We start from the raw sequence: 20778 nt of genomic DNA on the forward strand, positions 1-20778 counted from the left end.
CGCTGTGTCCCGGTGCCCAGGATCCCGGTGTCCCGGTGCCGGTGGCACTGTCCCTGTCCCCGTTCGGTGTCCCGGTGTCCCGGTCCCTGTCCCTGTCCCCGCGCTGTGTCCCGGTGCCCAGCATCCCGGAGTCCCGGTGTCCCGGTGTCCCGGTGCCGGTGGCCCTGTCCCTGTCCCCGCGCTGTGTCCCGGTGTCCCGGGGCCGTGCCGGGGCGGGCCGTGCCAGCGCGGTTGCCATGGCGAGGCCCCGCCCGCGGTGACGCGCGCGGTGACGCCGGTGGCTCGGTGGCGGAGGGGGCGGCGCGGCCCCGGGGGCGCCGCGCGGAGCCGGAGCCGGAGCCGCCGCCCCCCGAGCCCAGCATGGTGATGGCCGAGCCCCGGCGGCCCCCGGCGCTGCTGCCCCGCGGGCTCGGGCCCGTCCGCGTCGGCTTCTACGACATCGAGGGCACGCTGGGCAAGGGCAACTTCGCGGTGGTGAAGCTGGCGCGGCACCGCATCACCCGCAGCGAGGTGGGCACGGCGCGGGGGGCGCGGCGGGGCCGCGGGGGCTGCGCGGGGCCGGGGCCGCCGAGGCCGGGGCTGCCGCTTTTGTCCCTTCCGGCACCTCCCGCGGGGACGCGGAGCCCCGGCCGCCGGGGTTGGGGGGGGTGGTTCTCCCGCTCGCATCCTCCGGGGAAGGGCAGGAGAACGCCTCCGAGGCCGCGGGGGGATGCCCGGGGATGTCACCCGCAGGATGTCCCCCCCCCTCCCCGGGATGTCACCCCAAAGATGCCGCCCCCTGCGTGTCACCCCCGGGATGGTGGCATCGCTGCCGGGGTGGCAGCCCCAGGGTGGTGGCATCGGTGGCAGGGTGGCACCCCAAGGATGCTCCGCTGCTGCTGGAGCAGCACTTTCTGCTCCCCGGGAAGGGTCAGACCTTGTGCTGTGCCCGCTGCCGTGCCCTGGATATTTTGGGGTTTCCTGACCCGGGCAATGCCGGGTTATCTGTTTCAGCAGAGGAACTTGTGTGTGTGTGTGTGTGTGCGCTGAATTCTTCAGCACGGCATCCTCCAACTTCACCAAATCCAACCATTTTTAGCCCCTTTGTTTCACCGCCCCCGTGTATTACCCGGTGATTATTGTTAGTACCTGCTGCTTTACCTAAAACAAAAATGATTGTCAGTCTGCCTGGGTAAAAATGCAGAGTGTTCACTTTAAAAAAAAAAAAAAAGGAAAAAGAAAAAAAAAAGGAGGTATTTGATGAGAGTAATGGCTCTGGAGGATCAGCTTCCTCTTCTGCGTTGTTTTAGGTAGTTTTAGTTGCTACACCTAGAGGTGAGCTTTTTGTGAGGCTCTCTTCTGGTCGATTTCATTGTTGGCTGAAGAAGAGGATCCTGCGCTGCTCTGTGCCTGACCAAAGTCATTGAAACACCGTCCCGAGCACGGGCTGGAAGGGCTGCAGGTCTTCATCACCCTGAGCTTGTGGGGAAAATCATCCCTGAAGGAACGGGAGCACGCCTGAAACCTGGAGCTCAGCTGGGCACAGCGGAGCCCTGGTGCTGACAGGGCTCTGGCCACGCTGTGATTGATGAGCTCTGCATCGCAGGGACTGAAGAAAGTTCTCCTCTTGCCTCCTTTCTCAAGTTCATCATCAGCTCGGCTCTTTGCGAGCCCTTCCTTGCTCCTGCAGGAGAGCCGAGCAGTGCCAGCGCTCCCTTTCCAAGTTTGGTGCCACGTGCCAGAATTGCAAATGCTCCACTCGAAGGTGCTCGCTTGTCGTTGCTCTTCAGCCCTGGTTCCTTTGGCAGGCTTTGGGATGGAGATGAGAACTTTAATCTTCGTTTTTATGGTCGTTTTAGAAAGGCTGTTTGTTTAGCATTGTTGGAAATAACAAAGGTTACAGAAAACACAGAGCTTGAAAGATCCCCGATTCCTGGATGATTCTTTCATCTGAGTCCTGAGGAACTGCTGAGTTCTATTATCTTGATTTTTTTTTAACCAGCTTTTCTGTCCAGCCTGCAGCCTTTTTATCTTCCGTGGGATTTTTACAGCAATTTCACCTGTGCTGGAGGATTTTTTGTCAAGGTCTTTGATTTTTTTGAGTCAGCTCTGACTTCTGCAGTGAGAGATGCAAGAGTGTTTTTCTGGAACTGAATTGCTGACTTGGTTGCTGGAAGTATTTACACAATCTTTGAGGAAGGGGAACCCTGTTCAGATCACTTCTGGTGATGTCAGAGGAAATTAATTCCAGCCAAATACTCTCTGGAATAAGCACTTCCAGTTTGGAGCAGCTCACCTGATTGTTGGGTCCCTGAGCACACAGAGTGGAAATCCTGCTCGTTAAGGACTCCAGCCTGAAGGGTTTTCCTATTTCAGGCTTTTTCTGAACTGTTCCTTAAGTTCCACTGGTAGAATATTCAGGTTTTGGGTCCTGGAAGGGCTGTGTGCCCTCAGGTCTGTGCTGCAGGAGGATGCTGTGATGCTGCTGAGATTTGCTCCAAAATCCTGTTTTAAAAGGAGTCCCTGGCAAAGTTTCTCCTGAACCTCCTGATTTGAAGCCTGAATTCTGAATTTTAGATTCAGAACCTGTTTGTTGTTGGCGTTTTGAAATTGTGTTCTATATGATTTTGACCTTTAAAATATTTGCTTTTTTAATTTAACACAACTCTGCCTGGCCAGTAACCATCAAATTAAAAAAGATGGGCTCTTATTACCTTGGATGCAGCACTTATGGATTGTGTGCAATCCATCCTTTCTGTGGAAGGACTGCAGGTGAGGAAATAGAATTGTTGCCATAAATTGTGAGCAGGGGTGGAAATGAAATGGAAGCAAACATGAAGCAGGAGAACAGCACAGGGTGTGTGCAGACAAAATCAGAAATCAGAACTTGGATTAATGCAAGTTCTAAACAACCATACAGAAGTGTGGAAGTTGGGAAAAATGGGGGGAGTTAATAAAGATAATCAGTGATAAAGATATCAGGAATGAAAAAATGAATTAAAGATATTAGGACTAGAGGTGCTGCCTGACCCTTTTTAGTGCCACTCCACCCAGGGAGGGATTAATAAATATATTAGGTGATAAAGATATTAGGAATATATCTATTAAAGAAAGATATGTGGGAATAGAGGTGCCTGACCCTTTTTAGTGCCACTCCACCCAGGGGGGATTAATAAAGACATTGATATAGATATTAGGAATAAATTAATTAAATTAAGATATGTAGGACTAGAGGTGCTGCCTGACCCTTTTTACTGCCAGTCCACCCGGGGGGGGGGGATTAATAAAGATATTAGGTGATAAAGATATCAGGAATAAATAAATTAATTAAAGATATCAGGAATAAGTTAATTATTAAAGATATCAGGAATAGAGGTGCTGCCTGACCCTTTTCAGTGCCAGTCCACCCCGGGGGGGCTGGGCCCGACCTTTGCTTGGCCTTTTTGGGTGTTTGAGTGGAGGCCACGTGGCTTTTCCCTGCCAGGCTCCTTTCTGGATCCTGCTGCCCAGAAATCCTGTGATCCCAGGGCAGCTCCTGCTCGTGAGGGTGGAAAGGAGCAGAGGTTTTTCCTGGGGAGGAGGGCAGGGAACAGGAATGACAGTGGGAAAGTGGGGAGAAGATGGGGAGATGTTCTTCCAGTGAAATAGGGTGGGGATGGAAGAGGGAAAAGGTTTGGAGTGTAGGGAGTATGGAAAAGGTTTGGAATGTAGGGAATAGGGAGAAGGTTTGGAATGTATGGAAGAGAGAAAAGGTTTGGAATGTAGGGAATAGGGAAAAGGTTTAGAGTGTAGGGAAGAGAGAAAAGGTTTGGAGTAGGTGTGGAATATGGAAAATATTTGGAGTGTAGGGAATAGAGAAAAGGTTTGGGATGTAGGGAATAGGGAAAAGGTTTGGGATGTAGGGAAGAGAGAAAAGGTTTGGAATGTAAGGAATAGGGAAAAGGTTTAGAGTGTAGGGAATAGGGAGAAGATTTGGAGTGTAGGGAAGAGAGAAAAGGTTTGGGATGGAGGGAAGAGAGAAAAGGTTTGGAGTGTAGGGAATATGGAAAAGGTTTGGAGTGTAGGGAATAGGGAAAAGGTTTGGGATGTAGGGAAGAGAGAAAAGGTTTGGGATGTAGGGAAGAGAGAAAAGGTTTGGAGTGTAGGGAATAAGGAAAATGTTTGGAGTGTAGGGAATAGGGAAAAGGTTTGGAGTAGTGAAGGTGCTGCTTGGGAAAAGCGGGGAATTTGGGACCCCACCCCTAAAATCCTTAATTAACCCCCCCCAAGGATTGATCCCCTCAGAGGAGCTCTGCTGGCTGCTCCCCAGGGGAAAATCAAACCTGGCTCTCCCTGTGGCTCCCAGCTGTGCTTTCACCTGGCTGCTGATACAGGGAATTTGTGTTTTCCTCTGGAAAAAATGTGTGAAAAATGAGCCTGCAGCCCCGGGCTGGATCTGTGGCACAGTTCAGGTGTGCTCAGGTGTTTGCAAAGTGAGCAACTCCAGCAGAGACAGCAGCTCCTGTGCCACACAACAGAATCTGGAGTTTCTCCAGGCTGCAGGAAGTTGTGTCAGTTAATTTTAATGCATTTTATCTATTTTAAGAATGCCCTGGGTTAACAAATGTGAATTTCTGTAACCTGCAGGGACAAAGCTCTGTTTGAATGTGAATTTCTAACAGGAGGTTGTGTTGTGGTTTTGCGGTTGTTTTTTTCTTTTGGTTTGGGTGTTTGCTTTTGCCTTTGTTTTTCCTTTCAAGAATTAAATGAATAAAACCAAAACAATGGAAAGTGACAGTTGGAGTAGCTGAGGAGCAGAAGAACTTTCATCTTTTCCTGACAAGCATTTCATCCTCACTCCTTGGCAGCTGCAATTCCCAGGGGTCAGGGGAGCATTGAGCAAACTCCCATTCCCCGGGCCTTCAGTGGAAGAGGGAAGGAAATAAGAAATAAGTGCAAATTGGGTTTTTAAATGAGAAGAAACCACGAAAACTGCAAAGATACCTTGGGATGTAACTCCTGAAGCAGCAAAAACTGGTGACAGGGGGAGGTCAGGGATCCCCTTTTGGTTTTCCTTGTCAGGTGAAGCACGTGCTGCTGAGGTTTTATCTTGAAATTTGGGATTTTTTGTGGTTGTTGTTTGTTTGGAGCTGTTGCCAGTAGCTGTTGGCAAGCTGCATGTTTAGGAACAACCCACACTTTTCATGTAGGAAACTGCTCTGTGCCTTGAAGGAGCTTCTCCACCTCTAAGGCTTCCATCCCTTTGCCTGTCATCAAGACACAGCTGAGCTCCAGGAGGAGCTGCTGAATTCCCAGCTCCTCCTTGCATCCTTGGCAAGACTTTGCTGGATTTGAAGTATTTTCAAGTGGTTCTTCTGTAAAATCCCCCCTGGTCCTGGCAAGATGAAGATGCAGAATGAGCTGAGGTGTTTTATCTGCATTTGAGTGGAGGAGCTGCTGCTCTCCTGTGGTATTTCCATTTTATGGACAAATTTCCTGCACACTTGGAGTTGTACATGTCCCTGGGAGCTAAAGAAAGACAGGGGATTGTTAAAGAAGGAAAATGAGAGTGAGCAGAGGTCAATAAAGAGTAAATTGTGAATCAGGTGGGCCCATAATCAGTGTATCCATGTTAGCAGGTTTATCTATTTTATGCCCAAATTTCCTGCACACTTGGAGTTGTACATTTCCCTGGGAGCTGAGGAAAGACAGGGGATTGTTAAAGAAGGAAAATCAGAGTGAGCTGAGGTCAATAAAGAAAAAATTGTGAATCAGGTGGGCCCACAATCAGTGTTGGCAGATCATGAGGCTCACCTCCCCTGGGGTTCTGTCTCCAGCAGCTCTCCCCTGTTCAATAGTTTGTGAAATTCTGTTATAATTGGAAGCATTAGTGGGACTTCCATTGTTTGTAATAAATAATAATAAATAAAATTAATAAAATTTAAAAAACAAATCATAATGAAGTGACATTCAGGCTGAACAAATGCCATTTCCATGGTCAGCACTCTTTGGCATTTTTACCTTTGCACATGCAGGGGCTGCATTTGCACTTTCTTCTTGGTTTCCACTTTAAATATCTTCTGCTGGGGCTTTTTAATCCCTTCAACATCCAGAGTTACCTTCCCTTTGCATTTATTGGCTAAAAACAAGGGCAGCAGGGCCAGGATGTGTTTTGTGAACTGACTGAGGTGTGGTTCCAAGGTCTGGCTGCTAAATTCACCTGCAGAGTTTTTTTCTCTGAAGGGATGAGCTGCAGATCCCCTTTGATAACAGCATTTGGATTAATTAAAGGTGGCACAGCTGCAGCTGCAGGAGGTTTGGATTGTTTGTGTGGAGCCAACAGGTTTTCTCTTAAAGTATAATTTTGTGGGACTCAGATTTGTCACCTTGACTCCAGAAATGGGCACCACTGAGCTTTTAAATGAGATTTTGGTCACTGCAAATTGCTGATTTGAGAGCACCTGCAGCACTGGCCTCTCTCACCTGTTCTGTGCCTTCCATTCCATGGAAAACCTGCTTTTTATCATTGAAAAATCTGCTTTTTCTCATAGAAAATCTGCTTTTTCCCCCTGAAAATCTGCTTTTTCTCACTGCAAACCTGCTTTTCCTCACATGCTGCTGTGGGTGAGAGCCCTGCAGCCCCTTAGAGGGACCCCAGACACTTCCAGTGCTGCCCTGCTGTATTTTTCAGCCTGGGATTTGTATTTCAGGACTCCCCAGTTACCTGGGGCTGCATTTTCCCTTCCTAACCAGGGTGAACTCACAGGGAGCACGTTGGGGGAGAGTTTTTAAACCTCATTTTTGCTCTTGGTCTGCAGGTGGCAATAAAAATCATTGACAAATCTCAGCTGGATGCTGTGAATCTGGAGAAGATCTACAGGGAGGTGCAGATCATGAAGATGCTCGACCACCCACACATCATAAAGCTCTACCAGGTGGGCTTAGAGGGCCTTCTCCCCTTTTTTCCCTTTCTTTCACCCTTTTTCCCCTTTTTTCCCCTTTCTTTCCCTCTTTTTTCCCTTTCTTTCCCCCTTTTTCCCCTCTCTTTGTTCTGCTAAACAAAAATAAGGATCCCACTTAAGACCAGTTCAGCTTGAAGTTAATTTTATGCAAACTGGCCTTTAAAATATTTCAAAAAGAAATGGTCTATTTAAAAAATAAAACTGGCCTTTGAAATATTGATGTGACAGGTAGAGATGGAGCTTAAGGAGTTAAATTTGCAATTGATAAATTTGCAGTTTATTGTTTGATAATGTCTCCCCTCAGTTCCTTTCTGGATGAAAGCACTGAAAAGTGGCAGAGGAGGGGTTGGGAATATTTAACTGAAGTCTGGAGATCAGCAGGATCACTGGGAGGGAGGGTGGTGCTCACTCCTTCAGTGGCTGGTGAAAAATGCATTTGATCAATTTTATTTTAAAATAAAATTGTAAAGTTTATTTTTAAAACAGCCTCCAGATTGTCTCCCTGGTTTGCTTTATCTGTGAGCAGTCTCTAGGGACTCTCAGGCCAGGTCATAAATAAAATGTAAAATCAAACTCACAGAGCTCTTGGCAAGCAAGACAAGTTCAGCTGATGCTGAAACGTTTCCCTGAGGTTGTTGAAATAAACCCAAAATACCTGGAAATTGTCCTGAAACCTGAAGTGACTTTTTGAAGTGGAGGATTTTTCTCAATGAAGCTCTTGATTATTTTGTTTGCTCACATTGGAGGATTGTGACCATTCCAGGTGCAAGCAGAACTTGCCCAGCTTTAGGAGAGAACCATAAAATAAAGATTTTTTTGGCTGGGTTTGGCTGGTTTTGCTTTTCCCTCATGTGTGACCTCTGCATCCACAGGTGATGGAGACCAAAAGCATGCTGTACCTCGTGACAGAATTTGCCAAAAATGGGGAGATCTTTGGTAAGCAGGAGAGTTTTCCATGTTGAGCTTTTCAGTGTTTCCTGGTGTCAGGGTCAGTGAGGATCTCCTGGCTCTGTCAGATTTCTCATTTCTGTGCAGCTGCAGAGCTAAAACCTTTTAGTTTTAAATCTGATTTCCTCTCCTTCAGCTGCTTTCCACGGCCTCTTGTCCTTCTGCTGGGCTTTGTCTTGGCACAAAAATCCTGCTGCTGTGGCTGGGAATCTAAAACTACTTCTGCCTTCTAGTTCATTAAAATATAATTTAAAAAATATAAAATTATATATATATGTGTGTGTGTGTGTGTGTGTGAGTGTGTGTGTATCCTGCTGGTGTAGCTGTGAATCAAAAATCACTTCTGCCTTCTATTTTATTATAATATAATAAAAAAAATAAAATTGTGTACATATGTACACATTATTTGTATATATAATATATAATATGGTATATATTAAATATGTATTATATAATACATATAGATTGTATACATGCAATATTATATAATATAATTTGCATTATATTATATTTATATTACATTATATTATATTATATTACATATAATATATCATATAATATACATTATATGTATTATATAATACATATACAATACATAAACTTAATATAATTATAATAGAATTATAAATAAAAATATAAATAATTAAATTATACTAAGATTAAAATTAATTCTTATTAAAAATAAAAATGTTAAAATTTTTGAAATTATTGCATTTTAAAGTTTTATTATTAAGCAATATAAATATATATAATTTTATCTATATTTTTATGTATTAAGTAGAATTATAATAAAATTAATTGTTTTATTATTATACAACAGAAATGTATAATTTTATTGATATGTATATTAAATAGAATTATAATAAAATTAAATGTTTTATTATTAGACAATATAACTATATATAATATTATATAGTTATAAATTATATATAATATATAGTATGTAGTTTATATATATATAGTTATAAATTATATATATTATATATATAATTTTATGTATATTTATATTTAAAATATAATTATAATAAAATTTAAAAGCTGTAGGAAGGTATTTATTAATTATAATAAAATTTAAAACCCCAAACCCTGCTGTAGGAAGGTATTTATTAATTATAATAGAATTTAAAACCCCAAACCCTGCTGTAGCCAGAGGGTGACAGCAGCTGAGATGAGTGCAGAAGATGTGGAGCTTTCCTGGCAGGGGTGGCTTTGCTGTTGCAGCCCCTCAGGGTGCCCAGGGCCCTGCAGTGCCAGCTGTCCCTCTGTCCCAGGTGTCCCTCTGTCCCAGCTGTCCCTCTGTCCCAGCAGGGTCCCTGGGCTGGCCCCGTGCCCCCAGCCCCGTCTGGTGAGTGCCAGCCCTGGGGCTGCAGGAGGGCCAGGGCTGATCCCAGAGCCAGGCACTGCTCCCAGTTTGGGATCTCCCAGGAAATCCTGGCAGGGGCAGAAGAGCCAAGGCCAGCTTGGCTGCATGGCCGTGGGGGAAGATGGAACAGCAAAGCCTGATCAATGTGATTGCAAAGGGTTCTGAGAACATGGAAACCATGAGTGAGATTGCAATGGAAGCAGCTCTGAGATCCCTCAGGTACTGAACACCTGGGGAACAATGGCATGGCTGGCTGGAACATGGAAACCATGAGTGAGATTGCAATGGAAGCAGCTCTGAGATCCCTCAGGTACTGAACACCTGGGGAACAATGGCATGGCTGGCTGGAATATGGAAACCATGAGTGAGATTGCAATGGAAGCAGCTCTGAGATCCCTCAGGTACTGAGCACCTGGGGAACAATGGCATGGCTGGCTGAGGGCAATCCCCTTTGGATGGAACAGCACCCTCTGCTTGCAGGCAGCTCCAGGGGTCAGAGCAGACCCTGCTGGCCTGGCAGAGGGGCCCAAAGAGGAGTTTTTAGGGTTTAAAATGGAACACAGTGTGGTGATGGAATGATCCTTATAGGCTGTGTGTAAATGCTGTAGGATTTGTGTCTTGTGCTGGATTGGTTGGTGAGAATTGGAATATTCAGCACAGAGGAAGACTTATGGTATTGGAATGGGAACCTCGCTCTCTTACCCTCTCATCCTCTCTCTCACCCTCTCTACCCCTCTCTCCCCTCAGTTCTGCTCCAGCTGTGCCTGGCAGCTCCCAGCAGGGCCCTGCCCGAGACCCTTTACAATAAACCCCAAGTTCCAAGCCCAGAAGAAGATTTATTGCATTGTAACAGGAACCTGGCCCTCTGCTCCTCTCTTTCACTCTCATCCTCTCTTTGCCACTCTCTTGCCTTCTCTCTCTACCTCTCTCTCTCCTCTCAGCCCAGCTCCAGCTGTGCCTGGCAGCTCCCAGCAGGGCCCTGCCCTTGGCCCTGTGCAATAACCCCAAATTCCAAGCCCTGCCCTCAGAGATCTCTCATCTCCATCCATCCCCGACCCTCCTGCCATGAGCTCGCTCTGCACTGCTGACAAATGCTGGATTAACAGCTCAGGGCTAATTGAGTTTGTGCCTTTGATAGCCGACTTCACCTCGCTCTCCTGTGATTTGTCACTCTGTGCCTCAGTGATATTTAGCTTGCAAATATTATGATCTCTCCTTACTGCCAGGCTTTTGTTTGTTCTTGTGCTTTGCCAAGTGAAGCCAGCTGAGAGGCTGTGAGGTGGGGTGGGAGCTCTGAGCTCAGCTCTCAGAGCTGCAGCTCCCACAGACCAGCTCTGACCACAGAGAAAAGCTGCAATGAAAATATTGCCAAAGTTACAAAGCCCCTACATGATATTTGAGTTAAAAATCATATTAAACACAAGCCAACACAGCCCCCTAAATGATATCTGAATTAAAAATCCTCTAAAACACAAGCTAACACAGCCCCCTAAATGATATCTGAATTAAAAATCCTATAAAGCACAGGCTAACAGAGCCCTTAAATGATATCTGAATTAAAAATCCTATAAAACACAGGCTAACAGAGCTCTCTTAATGATACTTGAATTAAGTCCTCTAAAACACAGGCTAACAGAGCCCCTTAAATATATTTGAATTAAAAATCCTATTAAACACAGGCTAACACAGCTCCTAAATGATATTTTAATTAAAAATCCCCTAAGACACTGGCTAACAGAGCCCCCTAAATGACATCTGAATTAAAAATCCTATAAAATACAGGCTAACACAGCCCCCTAAATGATACTTGAATTAACAGTCCCCTAAAACACATGCTAACAGAGCCCCCTAAATGATATTTGAATTAAAAATCCTCTAAAACACAGACTAACAAAGCCCCTAAATGATATTTGAATTAAAAATCCTATAAAACACAGGCTAACAGAGCCCCCTAAATATATTTGAATTAAAAATCCTCTAAAACACAGGCTAACAAAACCCCTAAATGATATTTGAAAATATGACAAATATTACAAATATTAAAAATCCTGTAAAACACAGGCTAACAGAGCCCCCTGAATGATATTTGAATTAAAAATCCCATAAAACACAGGGAACAATCCCATAACCAGGGCAGGTTTGGAGCTGTGCTGGGCAAGGTGCTGCTGCTGGGATCAGATGTTACACAAGTAGAAGATAAAATTAATCACATAAAATTAATCACATAAAATTAATCATATAAAATTAACCACACACAATTAATCACATAAAATTAATCACTCTAGACCTCAGCTCTGGCTGCTCCTGGCCATTGGCTGCGTTCTTTGGGGGTGTTCTGAGCCCATCCCAACCCCAATTCTCTGATTTTTCCCCAGAGCAGGGTTTTTAAAGCCAGCTCTGCTGCTCCCCTTGTTTTTGTTGCTGAGGATAAATGCAGGTTTTGGTTTCAGGGCTGACATTGGTTCTTCCAGTGCCATCAAACATGAAAACAAAATGTTCTCTCTGCCTGTGACACAGCGAAGAGGAGAGAGAGCTCAGCCTGGGCACCTTTGGGGCGCTGGTTTTATTCCCAGAAATTCAAAAAAAATTACATTTATCCAGCCCACAGCCACTGCTGAGGCTTCAGAGGGTGAAGTGTGATGGGAAACTTCAGAGGAATTCGAGCTTGAAGTGTCCAGGATGGTGCAGTGAATTATTCCAATATTGTGGAAATACTGACCAGGGAGCTGTAGAAGAAGGAGCAACAGTTTCCTCTTTTTTTCCATTTTTTTTTGAAGGGTTGAGTGGGAGAGCAGTAAGTTGGAAACTGGTTTGAGTTGCCTTGTGCTGATTGTTTGGGAGAAATTAAATGTCAGTGTTGTTGCTTGCTGGCCAGTCCATTTAAACCTGAATTGTTTCATTTAGGATGATTTGAACTCCCAGGGTGTGAAAATATTGACCAGGAAAGAAGGAGCAGAGAAAATTTTCCTTTTTTTTTCTCCATTTTTTTCAAAGGGTTGAGTGGGAGAAAAACAAATTGAAGATTGGTTTGGAGTTCCTTGGTGCTGATTATTGGGAAGAAATCATTGAGTTTCATGCTTATTGCCTAAATCCATTTAAACCTGATTTGCTTGATTTCTGCTGCTTTTATTTCCCAGATTACCAAGAAAATATTATGAAAAAGTGTGAAAATATTGTAAAAATATTGAGCAGGTTGCTGTAAAAGAAGGAAAAGAGAAAAAATTCCTTGTTTTTTCCAATTTTTCAGAGATTTGGCTGGGAGAACAAAAAGCTGGAAGCTGATTTGAGTTCTTTGTGCTAATTATTGGGGAGAAATCACTGAGTTTCAGGATTGTTACTTGCTGTGCAGCCTGATTTAAACCTGATTTATTGGAGTTCTGCTGCTTTTATTTCCCAGATTACCACGAAAATATCATGAAAAAATATGAAATATTATGCAAATGAAAAGATATGAAGATATTGTGCAAATATTGCCCAGGTAGCTAGAAAATAAAAGAAAAATTTTCCTTTATTTTCCAATTTTTCAGAGATTTGGCTGGGAGAACAACACACTGGAAGTTGATTTGAGTTCTTTGTGCTAATTATTGGGGAGGAATCACTGAATTTCAGGATTGTTACTTGCTGTGCAGACTGATTTAAACCTGATTTGTTGGAATTCTGCTGCTTTTATTTCCTAGATTACCACGAAAATATCATGAAAAAACATGAAATATTATGCAAATGAAAAGATATGAAGATATTGTGCAAATATTGCCCAGGTAGCTAGAAAAGAAAAGAAAAATTTTCCTTTTTTTTCCATTTTTTCGGCGGGTCGGCTGCAAGATTAAGAGCCTGCAAACCAGTTTGATTTTCCTTGTGCTGATTTTTGGGGTGAAACCATTAAAACCCAGCCTTGCTGCCTGCTGTGCAGACTGATTCAAGCAGATTTGTTGATTCTGGTGGTTTTATTTCCCAGATTACCTGGCCAGCCACGGGCGCCTGAGCGAGCCCGAGGCGCGGCGCAAGTTCTGGCAGATCCTGTCGGCAGTGGAATATTGCCACGGCAGGAAAATCGTGCACAGGGACCTCAAAGCTGAGAACCTCCTGCTGGACAACAACATGAACATCAAAATAGCAGGTATTTCACTTGATTTTGGTGTGGTTTTTTTATAAAACCTCCTTTTGGTGCTGCCTGGGATTCCGTCGTGGTTTTCCACGTGAATTTCGCCATGGTGGGTGTCAAGGTCCATCCAAATTTCCAATGTTAACCTCCAGAAAAAAAAGAATTAAAATGAAATAAACTAATTATTCAGTTGTAGACATTTTATAGTAGTTATAGACATTGTAATATATACAGACATATTATATTGTGTATAGACATTATTATAGTCACAGACATTTTTTGTGGGTGCCTTTAAAGCTGCCAGATGTTCAGGTTAAAACAGAGTTACCAAATAACTTCTTTCAACATTAAAAAACAAACCACAAAATGGAAGCTTATTGATTATTTTTTTCCTTTTTGCATGCATGATTTCACTTTAATTATAAATTTAGACACAGCAGATGTTGCTAGCAATAGAAATCATTTTCATTACAATTCCACAGATCCTTCCATGCTGACTTTAGCCCAGAGAGGCTGGAAATGGGTAAAACAGAGAATATCTTGATTTGGGGACTGCTGAACTTCAGCCTTCAAGAACAGGGGAGCAGGAAGGGAAGGAGTGAAGGAAGGAAAAGGAATTTCCCTTTCTCAGGCTGAGAGAGGTGAAATGAGGAAACATTCCTGGGTTATTTTACCTTTTCATTTCCCTGCTGGCGTTTCTGCCGTGGTGGAAGGGTTGTGGAGCCTTCCCCAGGTGGGTTCATCAGTGCTGCCATTCCTGGGGGGCTTTTCCTGTGCCCATTCCTGATTTCATGCTTGAACCCACCTCCAGCAGCTCCTGGCAGTCAGAACAACCAGGGACAATTGATCCACCAGGCCAGTTTATACTGAATTAATCCTAAATTCAGTCTGAGGGCAGCCAGCCACCCCCTTGCTCTGGGGAGCTGAGCTGAAAGAAGGGAATTTCTGTGCTGATGCTCACCTGTGCTTTCTCTCCAGCCTTCAGTGCCACGTTTTTGCCCCCTGATCCCTCTCTACCTCGTGATGTTCAGCCTGGCAGAATTTTCCAGAGCTCCTCAGGGGTCTCAGCTCCTGCATCCAGAGGTTTTCCTGCCCTGGGTGTCCTGAGCACTGCAGGGATGCAAATCCCCTGGGAGAAGCTCCCTGCAGAGCATCTCAGGAGAGCCAGGAGACTTCAGGGCTGGGAATGGGATGAGGAGATTCCATGGGCTCTGCCCTGCCCCAGCTGCTCTGCTGCTCCACTTCTCCAGTGCTCAGAGTTAATTACAGGTGGGCTGCATGCAGGTGAGCCCATGAACTGGTTCCTCCGTGGATCTCAGTCCTTATCAGGTTGATAAGAGCTCCCTGTGTCCAGCCTGGCTGCTGAAGGAGCTGGAGGAAAGTTCAGGCTGCTGGAAACTTTGTAGTGATTTGTGCCGAGTCAGTTGTTGGAGTTTTCCCTGCAGAGGAGAAGGATGACGAGCTGCACAGGGTTTATCTGGGATTTTTGGAGTTATCTGGTGCTGTGCAGATCCCTGGGAACAGCCTCTTCCAGTTGTTCATCTTGCTCATGGCTCATTTATCAGGCTGGGGAAGGACAGAGGGCAGCCAGGATCCCAGCTCTGATAGTTGGGATTTTCCTCTGGTTTCAGGTCTTGTAGGAGTTGAAAAAACCAGCACAATAACTGAGGAATGATTTTGATAAAGCTCTTCTTAGCTTCCAGTGCACCTCTCTCTAGGTTTGTTCTGCTGCTTCCAAGACTTTTATTGAGGCTTTTTACTCCTCAGGAGTACAACAGTTTTTAGTCAAACTAAAACAAAGTGAAACATGCCCAGAGTTACCTCTGTATTTCAGCCACCTGGAGAATAAACTAGCACTCCAAAGTGTTCCAAAACCTGTGGGCTCATAAGATTGCCACCTTCGATGCCTGAGGCTGGACTGAAATCCAGTTTTGTGTTAATATTGCTCTAAAAGGACTGGGACAGGCAGAATTTAAAGGATCTTCTCTCTCTAACTGGAATAAAGAATTTGAGGTGAGAGCTTTGATGGGTTTATTTTCTAGAAGATAGGAGGTGGTTGGGAGCAGAGCCCTTAAATTTTAGTGTAACTAGCAAAACTGAAGGTATCAGTGAGATAAAATGTCCGTTGAGAAGGGGAGGTGAGGAATTCCCTGCCAGGTTTAAGGTGGGATTTGTGCTCAGCACTGGCAGGGCAGCCCTGCCCGGCTCTTCCCAGAGCTCAGCAGCTGCTCTGGTGATGTGTCCTGGGCATTTGCTGCCTTTTGAGGGCATCTGAGGCATTTCAGCTCCCTGTGCTCTCCCTGAGCTCCACCTTTGCTGTGCAGCCAGAGATGCACCAGTAAAACCCAAACCCAGCTCGGGATGGGGACCCAGCTCCTGGTTTTGTCCTTCCAGCCCCAGGCTGGGGTGCCTGCAGGGAACTCTGCCTCCCTGCAGAGCCCAGGTAGGCAGAGACTGTTATTTTGAAGGAGGCTGGAGCTGCTGCTGGACAGGGAGATGTGCACTGACGTCAGGAGAGGCTGCTCAGCACTCGGGCCCTGAAGTGGGTCAGGTTTGTTGCTGCTCATACCTTGCCTTTATCAGCACCTCCGTGCCCATTATCTCCCAGGCTCACATTTCTCCTCCAACAAAAGCTCCCTGTGGCTCTCTGCAAGGCAGGCAGATTGAGTTCTGCTCCTGGTTTTAGGAGAATGGATTAATTATAGCTGTGGAGCTCCTTCTGGGAGGGTTCTGGAGGCACCAGCGAGAGGCTCTGCCATCCTGCTGGGGCTCAGCAGAGCTGCAGTGGCTCTGGCAGGAGCTGCCATTCTCAGATTGCAAATGGGGCTGAAATCTCAGGCTGGTTTTCCCATTTTTAAGGGGAAAACCAGATTCCACTGGCGTGATGTGTGCTCCAAAAATGATACCTTTGAAATTCAGGATTATTCTGAAGGGGGTAATGAGATTGAGAAATCAAATACCACAGAACTGTGCAGAGCCAATATTTGCAGATTGCACAAACACAGAGTTTATTCAGCTGAACACAATGCTGCAAATGATGGCCTTTTTTGGGTTTTTTGTTGTTTTTTTTTTATTTTAACGTGCAGATTCAGGGAAATGTTAAGGAGATCACTCCATTATATAATCTCAGTCCTCTGGTAATGAGCCCAATTTCAGTCCTTCTAGAATCCTGTCCCTGGCATATGTTTGTTTGGTTTGGTTTGGTTTGGTTTGGTTTTTTTTTTTGAGGGCTAGCACATTTTTTCCCTTGAATATCAGTGGTGTTTCCTCTGGAATGAGACATTTTTGGGGTTAAAAGTGACCACTTTGGATCCAGAATGGCTGTGACAGATCAGCAGTGGCAGAAGAGGAGCAAGGTGGAAGGGGGAGAATGAGAGACTGGTGATTTTTTGTGTGTTTAACTGAATCCTGGCCACTCCAAAAAGTGGAACAACTCAACTGACAGTGCAGTAATTACAAATCGAGGAAGCCCCATGGAACAAGCATCCAGGATCCTGACTAAATCCTGATTTTTTTTTTTTCTTTGAAAGGGTTTTCATGGATGTTATCCATGCTGGAGTGCTCACAAATTGTTTCCCAGCCATTTGTGTGGGGACAATAATGGAGACAAAAGGGGTGAGCATGAGAAGTTGTGTCCCCTAACAAATAATGCTGATCTCCCCCACCCAGGGAATTATTTTGTCCAACGAGTGAACAGAATTGGATGTTTTAAAGCCAAGAGCCAGTTCTGACATAGAGAGCACTGGTTTGAATTCCTGTATTACATGAAAAGCCCAGTGCCAGGCAGGAGGTGTTGGCAGTGCTTTGTGCAGGCAGTGCCTGCTGAAATTCACATCTGAAGGATTCTGGGCTTTCATTGGGCACCAAAAGGGAAGAAATTGAAGCTTTAGAAGTGCAGGGCTGAGGCAGAGTGGGGAAATCATGGTCCAGGTGTACAGGACACCCCTCCAGGCACGGGGGCTGCTGAGGAGTTCCCTCTGGCTGTGGCTGCTCCTCCTGGGAGCAGTTCCCAGCCTCTCATTCAGGAATTCTCTCCTGAAACTGGTCCTGAATTCTCTCCTCAGTGTCTGTGCTGTCCCAGGACCAGCAGAGCCAGCCCAGAGCTGCTCTCCCAGCCAGTTCTGCACTTCTTCTGCTCTGAGCCCCTCCAGGATGTCCTTTTGGTGACCAGGAATAAAACCTTGGTGTGGCACAAAATTCATCATCTAAAGATAATAATAACATAAACCTGAGGCTTCTTTTACACTGGCTTTTTGCTGCTCAGATTTTTTCATGTTTCTTTTTGGTGATTCCTTCAAAGAGGTGACTTTAAATCCCAGTCTGGAAAGGCAGAAAATGTCACTTTGTTTAGGATTTCAAATCCTTGTGCTCCCAAGCTGGTCATGCTTTCTTTAGCTGTGCTTACAAATAAATGTTCTTGTACTTGTGAATCTGATAGGAAGATTTATGAGGGTGGCACCCGAGGGAGAGCTGCAGCTCTGAGATAAAAACCTGATGTTTATCTGCACTACGAGGATGTTGAAAACCTGACAAATCCGAGATAAGTGAGGGGAGAAATCAGATTTAAGGGCACCTACACGGGGTGGCAAAATGCTCCTGTGGAGAGCAGGAATGGCTCCGTGGCATTGTCACCGTGGCCAGGCCAATTCTGTGGGAAGAAAAATGAAATAATGATTTAAAAAAAATCACAACAGCAGTCTGGCTGTGATAGGGGGAAAGGGGAGAGAAGGGGAAAGGGGAGAAAAGGGCAATGGAGGAAGAAGGGAAGAGGGGTGAAGGTGGCACCGTGCTGGGGGTTACCCAGAGGGATGGGGGGATTTGGGGTGGGCTCTGTTGTCCCCCCTGTGTTGTTGCAGCTGAAGGCTTTGCAGAGCTGCAGGAGGATGAGGGAGGGAGGGCAGCAGGGCTGTGCTGTCCTGTTCCACCCCCTGGTTCCTGCAGAAGTTTGGAATCTGAGCCGGCCTTGGCCGCCGGGCTCGGTGACGTCCCTGGGCCGCGGTGGCGTCACCGCCGCTGCCCGTCAGGGCTCTGCTGTGACAGCCCGGGCTCTGCTGTGACACCCTGACCTTCAGAGCAGCCCTGGCAGCCAGCCCGGCTGGCAGCAGCCTTTGATGGTGCCCAGGTGCCAGAGTTCACCCCGCAGGGTATCGGGTGTGTGACCCTGGTCCCCGCAGGGTGGGACAGTCGGGTTCTGCACGTACCGGGGCTGAGGGGCACTTCAGGTGCTCAGTCCCAGCTCTGGAAACCAAAACTGTTCCCAAAGTGCTTCGTTCTCGAGTGGTCCTGCAGGCAGGGATCCACTGGGGGCTGCTGGAGCTCCTGCTGGGAAAGAGCCCCCACTCCTTTCCCCCAGAGCTCTGTGTCAGCAGCCCCAGCTCTGCTCTGCTGCCCCAAACCAGCTCCAGGGTGACTTTTCTGATTGTTTGTTCAATCTCTCTGTGATTCTCTGATCCTGGGAGTTCTCCCGTGGTTTTCTGGCTCCTCTGAGCAGCACAGGCACCACAGACGGGGTGAATGGGATGGTTCAGCAGAGCCTGTGAAAACCACAGCGTTTATCAGCTCTGCTATCTGCTGCCCAGCATTCCAGCACCCTGGGAGCATTCAGAGCTGGATCAACAGCCTGATGTCACCCTGCTTGTCACCTCCCAGGAGCATTCAGAGCTGCATCCACAGCCTGATGTCACGCTGTTTGTCACATCACAGTGCCCTGTTTGTCACCTCCCAGCATCCCTGTGAGCATACAGAGCTGCATCCACAACCTGAGCCCTGCTTGTCACCTCCCAGCATCCCTGATTGTCACCTCAGAGCATTCAGAGCTGCACCAACAGCCTGATGTCACCCTGTTTGTCACCTCCCAGGAGCATTCAGAGCTGTACCAACAGCCTGATGTCACCCTGTTTGTCACCTCACAGTGCCCTGTTTGTCACCTCCCAGCATCCCTGGGACCATTCAGAGTTGCACCATCAGCCTGAGCCCCATTTGTCACCTCCCAGCATCCCTGATTGTCACCTCAGAGCATCCCTGGGAGCACTCAGAGCTGCATCCCCAGCCTGATGTCACCCTGTTTGTCCCCCCTGTCACAGCAGCACCAGCTCGAGGGGAGAAGCACCAGCCTCTGTCTCTGAGCTCCTTTTAAAATAAAGGATAAAAATTCTGATTGATGTCAGACCACAGCTGGTCCTGCACCATAAAAAGCAGCTTTTAAAGGATGTTTGTCTGTGGGCTGGTGACTCCGAGGCTGCAGACAGCCCCAGGAGCAGCTGAAGTCTGTCTGTCCTTCCCAGCTCAAGTCCCTGTGCTTTCCCATGCCTGTTGCTCTTGGCACAGCTCCTTCCTCCCAGCAACAAAGCTTGTCAAAATTTGTTGTGTATTCAAGGCTAGGAAGCACCTCAGGAAAGCCCAGGAAATCTCAGATTATCTCCTGGCAAGTCAATAATCTCATTTATCTGCTGTCAGTTTGTTGAATTTTGAGGATGGCTGTTTACAGCAGTGTTTCAATAATTCCCCAGCACAAAACCAGCAAAAACCAGAGAACATCCAGCAGCCACCGTGGGACTGGGACTGTCCCCACAAAAGGATTTGGGGTGGAACACAGAGGGCTGTGCCTGGAATGATTCTTTGTGCTGCACTGGAAGCTTGGAGTGACTTTTCCCTTCGTTTTTTCCCACAGATTTTGGCTTTGGGAATTTCTACAAGAGCGGGGAGCCTCTGACCACGTGGTGTGGGAGCCCCCCCTACGCAGCCCCCGAGGTCTTTGAAGGGCAGCAGTACGAGGGACCCCAGCTGGACATCTGGGTACCTTTATCCTGAATTTTACCTGCATTCCACTCAGCTTCTGGGAAGCTGGAACCAATATTCGATTGTTCTGAAGCTGCACATCTGGAATATTTGATTTTTCTTACCTGCAGATCTGCAATCCTTGATTTTTCTGAAGCTGCACACCTGGAATATTTGATTTTTTTAACCTGCAGATTTGCAGTATTTTTCTGAAGCTGCAGATCTGGAATATTTGATTTTTCCAAACCTGCACATCTGGAATATTTGATTTTTTTTTTAACCTGCAGATCTGGAATATTCCATTTTTCTTAACCTGCAGATCTGGAATATTTGATTGTTCTTAAGCTGCAGATTTGGAATATTTAATTTTTCCGAAGCTGCAGATCTGGAATATTTGACTGTGCTTAAGCTACAGATCTGGAATATTTGATTTTTTTAACCTGCAGATTTGGAATATTTGATTTTCCTTAACCTAGGAAGGTGTTGGTATTTAAAATAAACTCACCTTCACTTCTGAGTTAAGGACTCTCTGAAGGTGCTCAGCTTGCAGCAATCCCCAGTTCCGTTTTTGACAGGGTTTTCTTTTAAAACAATCCATATTTAATTGTAAAATCTCAGCGTTTTTACCAAGTTTTGAGGTCAGCACCTGCTCTTTCCCCCTTGACAGA

The 20778-nt window shown here is 46.0% G+C and overlaps 1 protein-coding gene across 3 annotated transcripts in view; it reads left to right on the forward strand.

Annotated features, from left to right (window-relative positions):
- The window catches only part of SIK2 (salt inducible kinase 2), a 244066-nt gene that overhangs the window by 208157 nt on the left and 15131 nt on the right, over positions 1–20778 (forward strand). Inside the window, exons 1-6 of one of the 3 annotated variants that reach the window (XM_059867052.1) lie at positions 392–510; positions 1290–2751; positions 6777–6893; positions 7793–7856; positions 13187–13348; positions 20004–20128. In XM_059867052.1, the coding sequence (XP_059723035.1) occupies positions 2710–2751; positions 6777–6893; positions 7793–7856; positions 13187–13348; positions 20004–20128 (510 nt within the window). In that variant the 5' untranslated portion in view covers positions 392–510; positions 1290–2709. Of the gene's footprint in view, positions 1–315; positions 511–1289; positions 2752–6776; positions 6894–7789; positions 7857–13186; positions 13349–20003; positions 20129–20778 lie in introns of those variants that run through there. The other 2 variants (XM_059867051.1, XM_059867053.1) reach the window with 2 other exon arrangements.

Source organism: Haemorhous mexicanus, chromosome 24 (genome assembly GCF_027477595.1).
Source record: "Haemorhous mexicanus isolate bHaeMex1 chromosome 24, bHaeMex1.pri, whole genome shotgun sequence".
NCBI lineage: Eukaryota > Metazoa > Chordata > Aves > Passeriformes > Fringillidae > Haemorhous > Haemorhous mexicanus.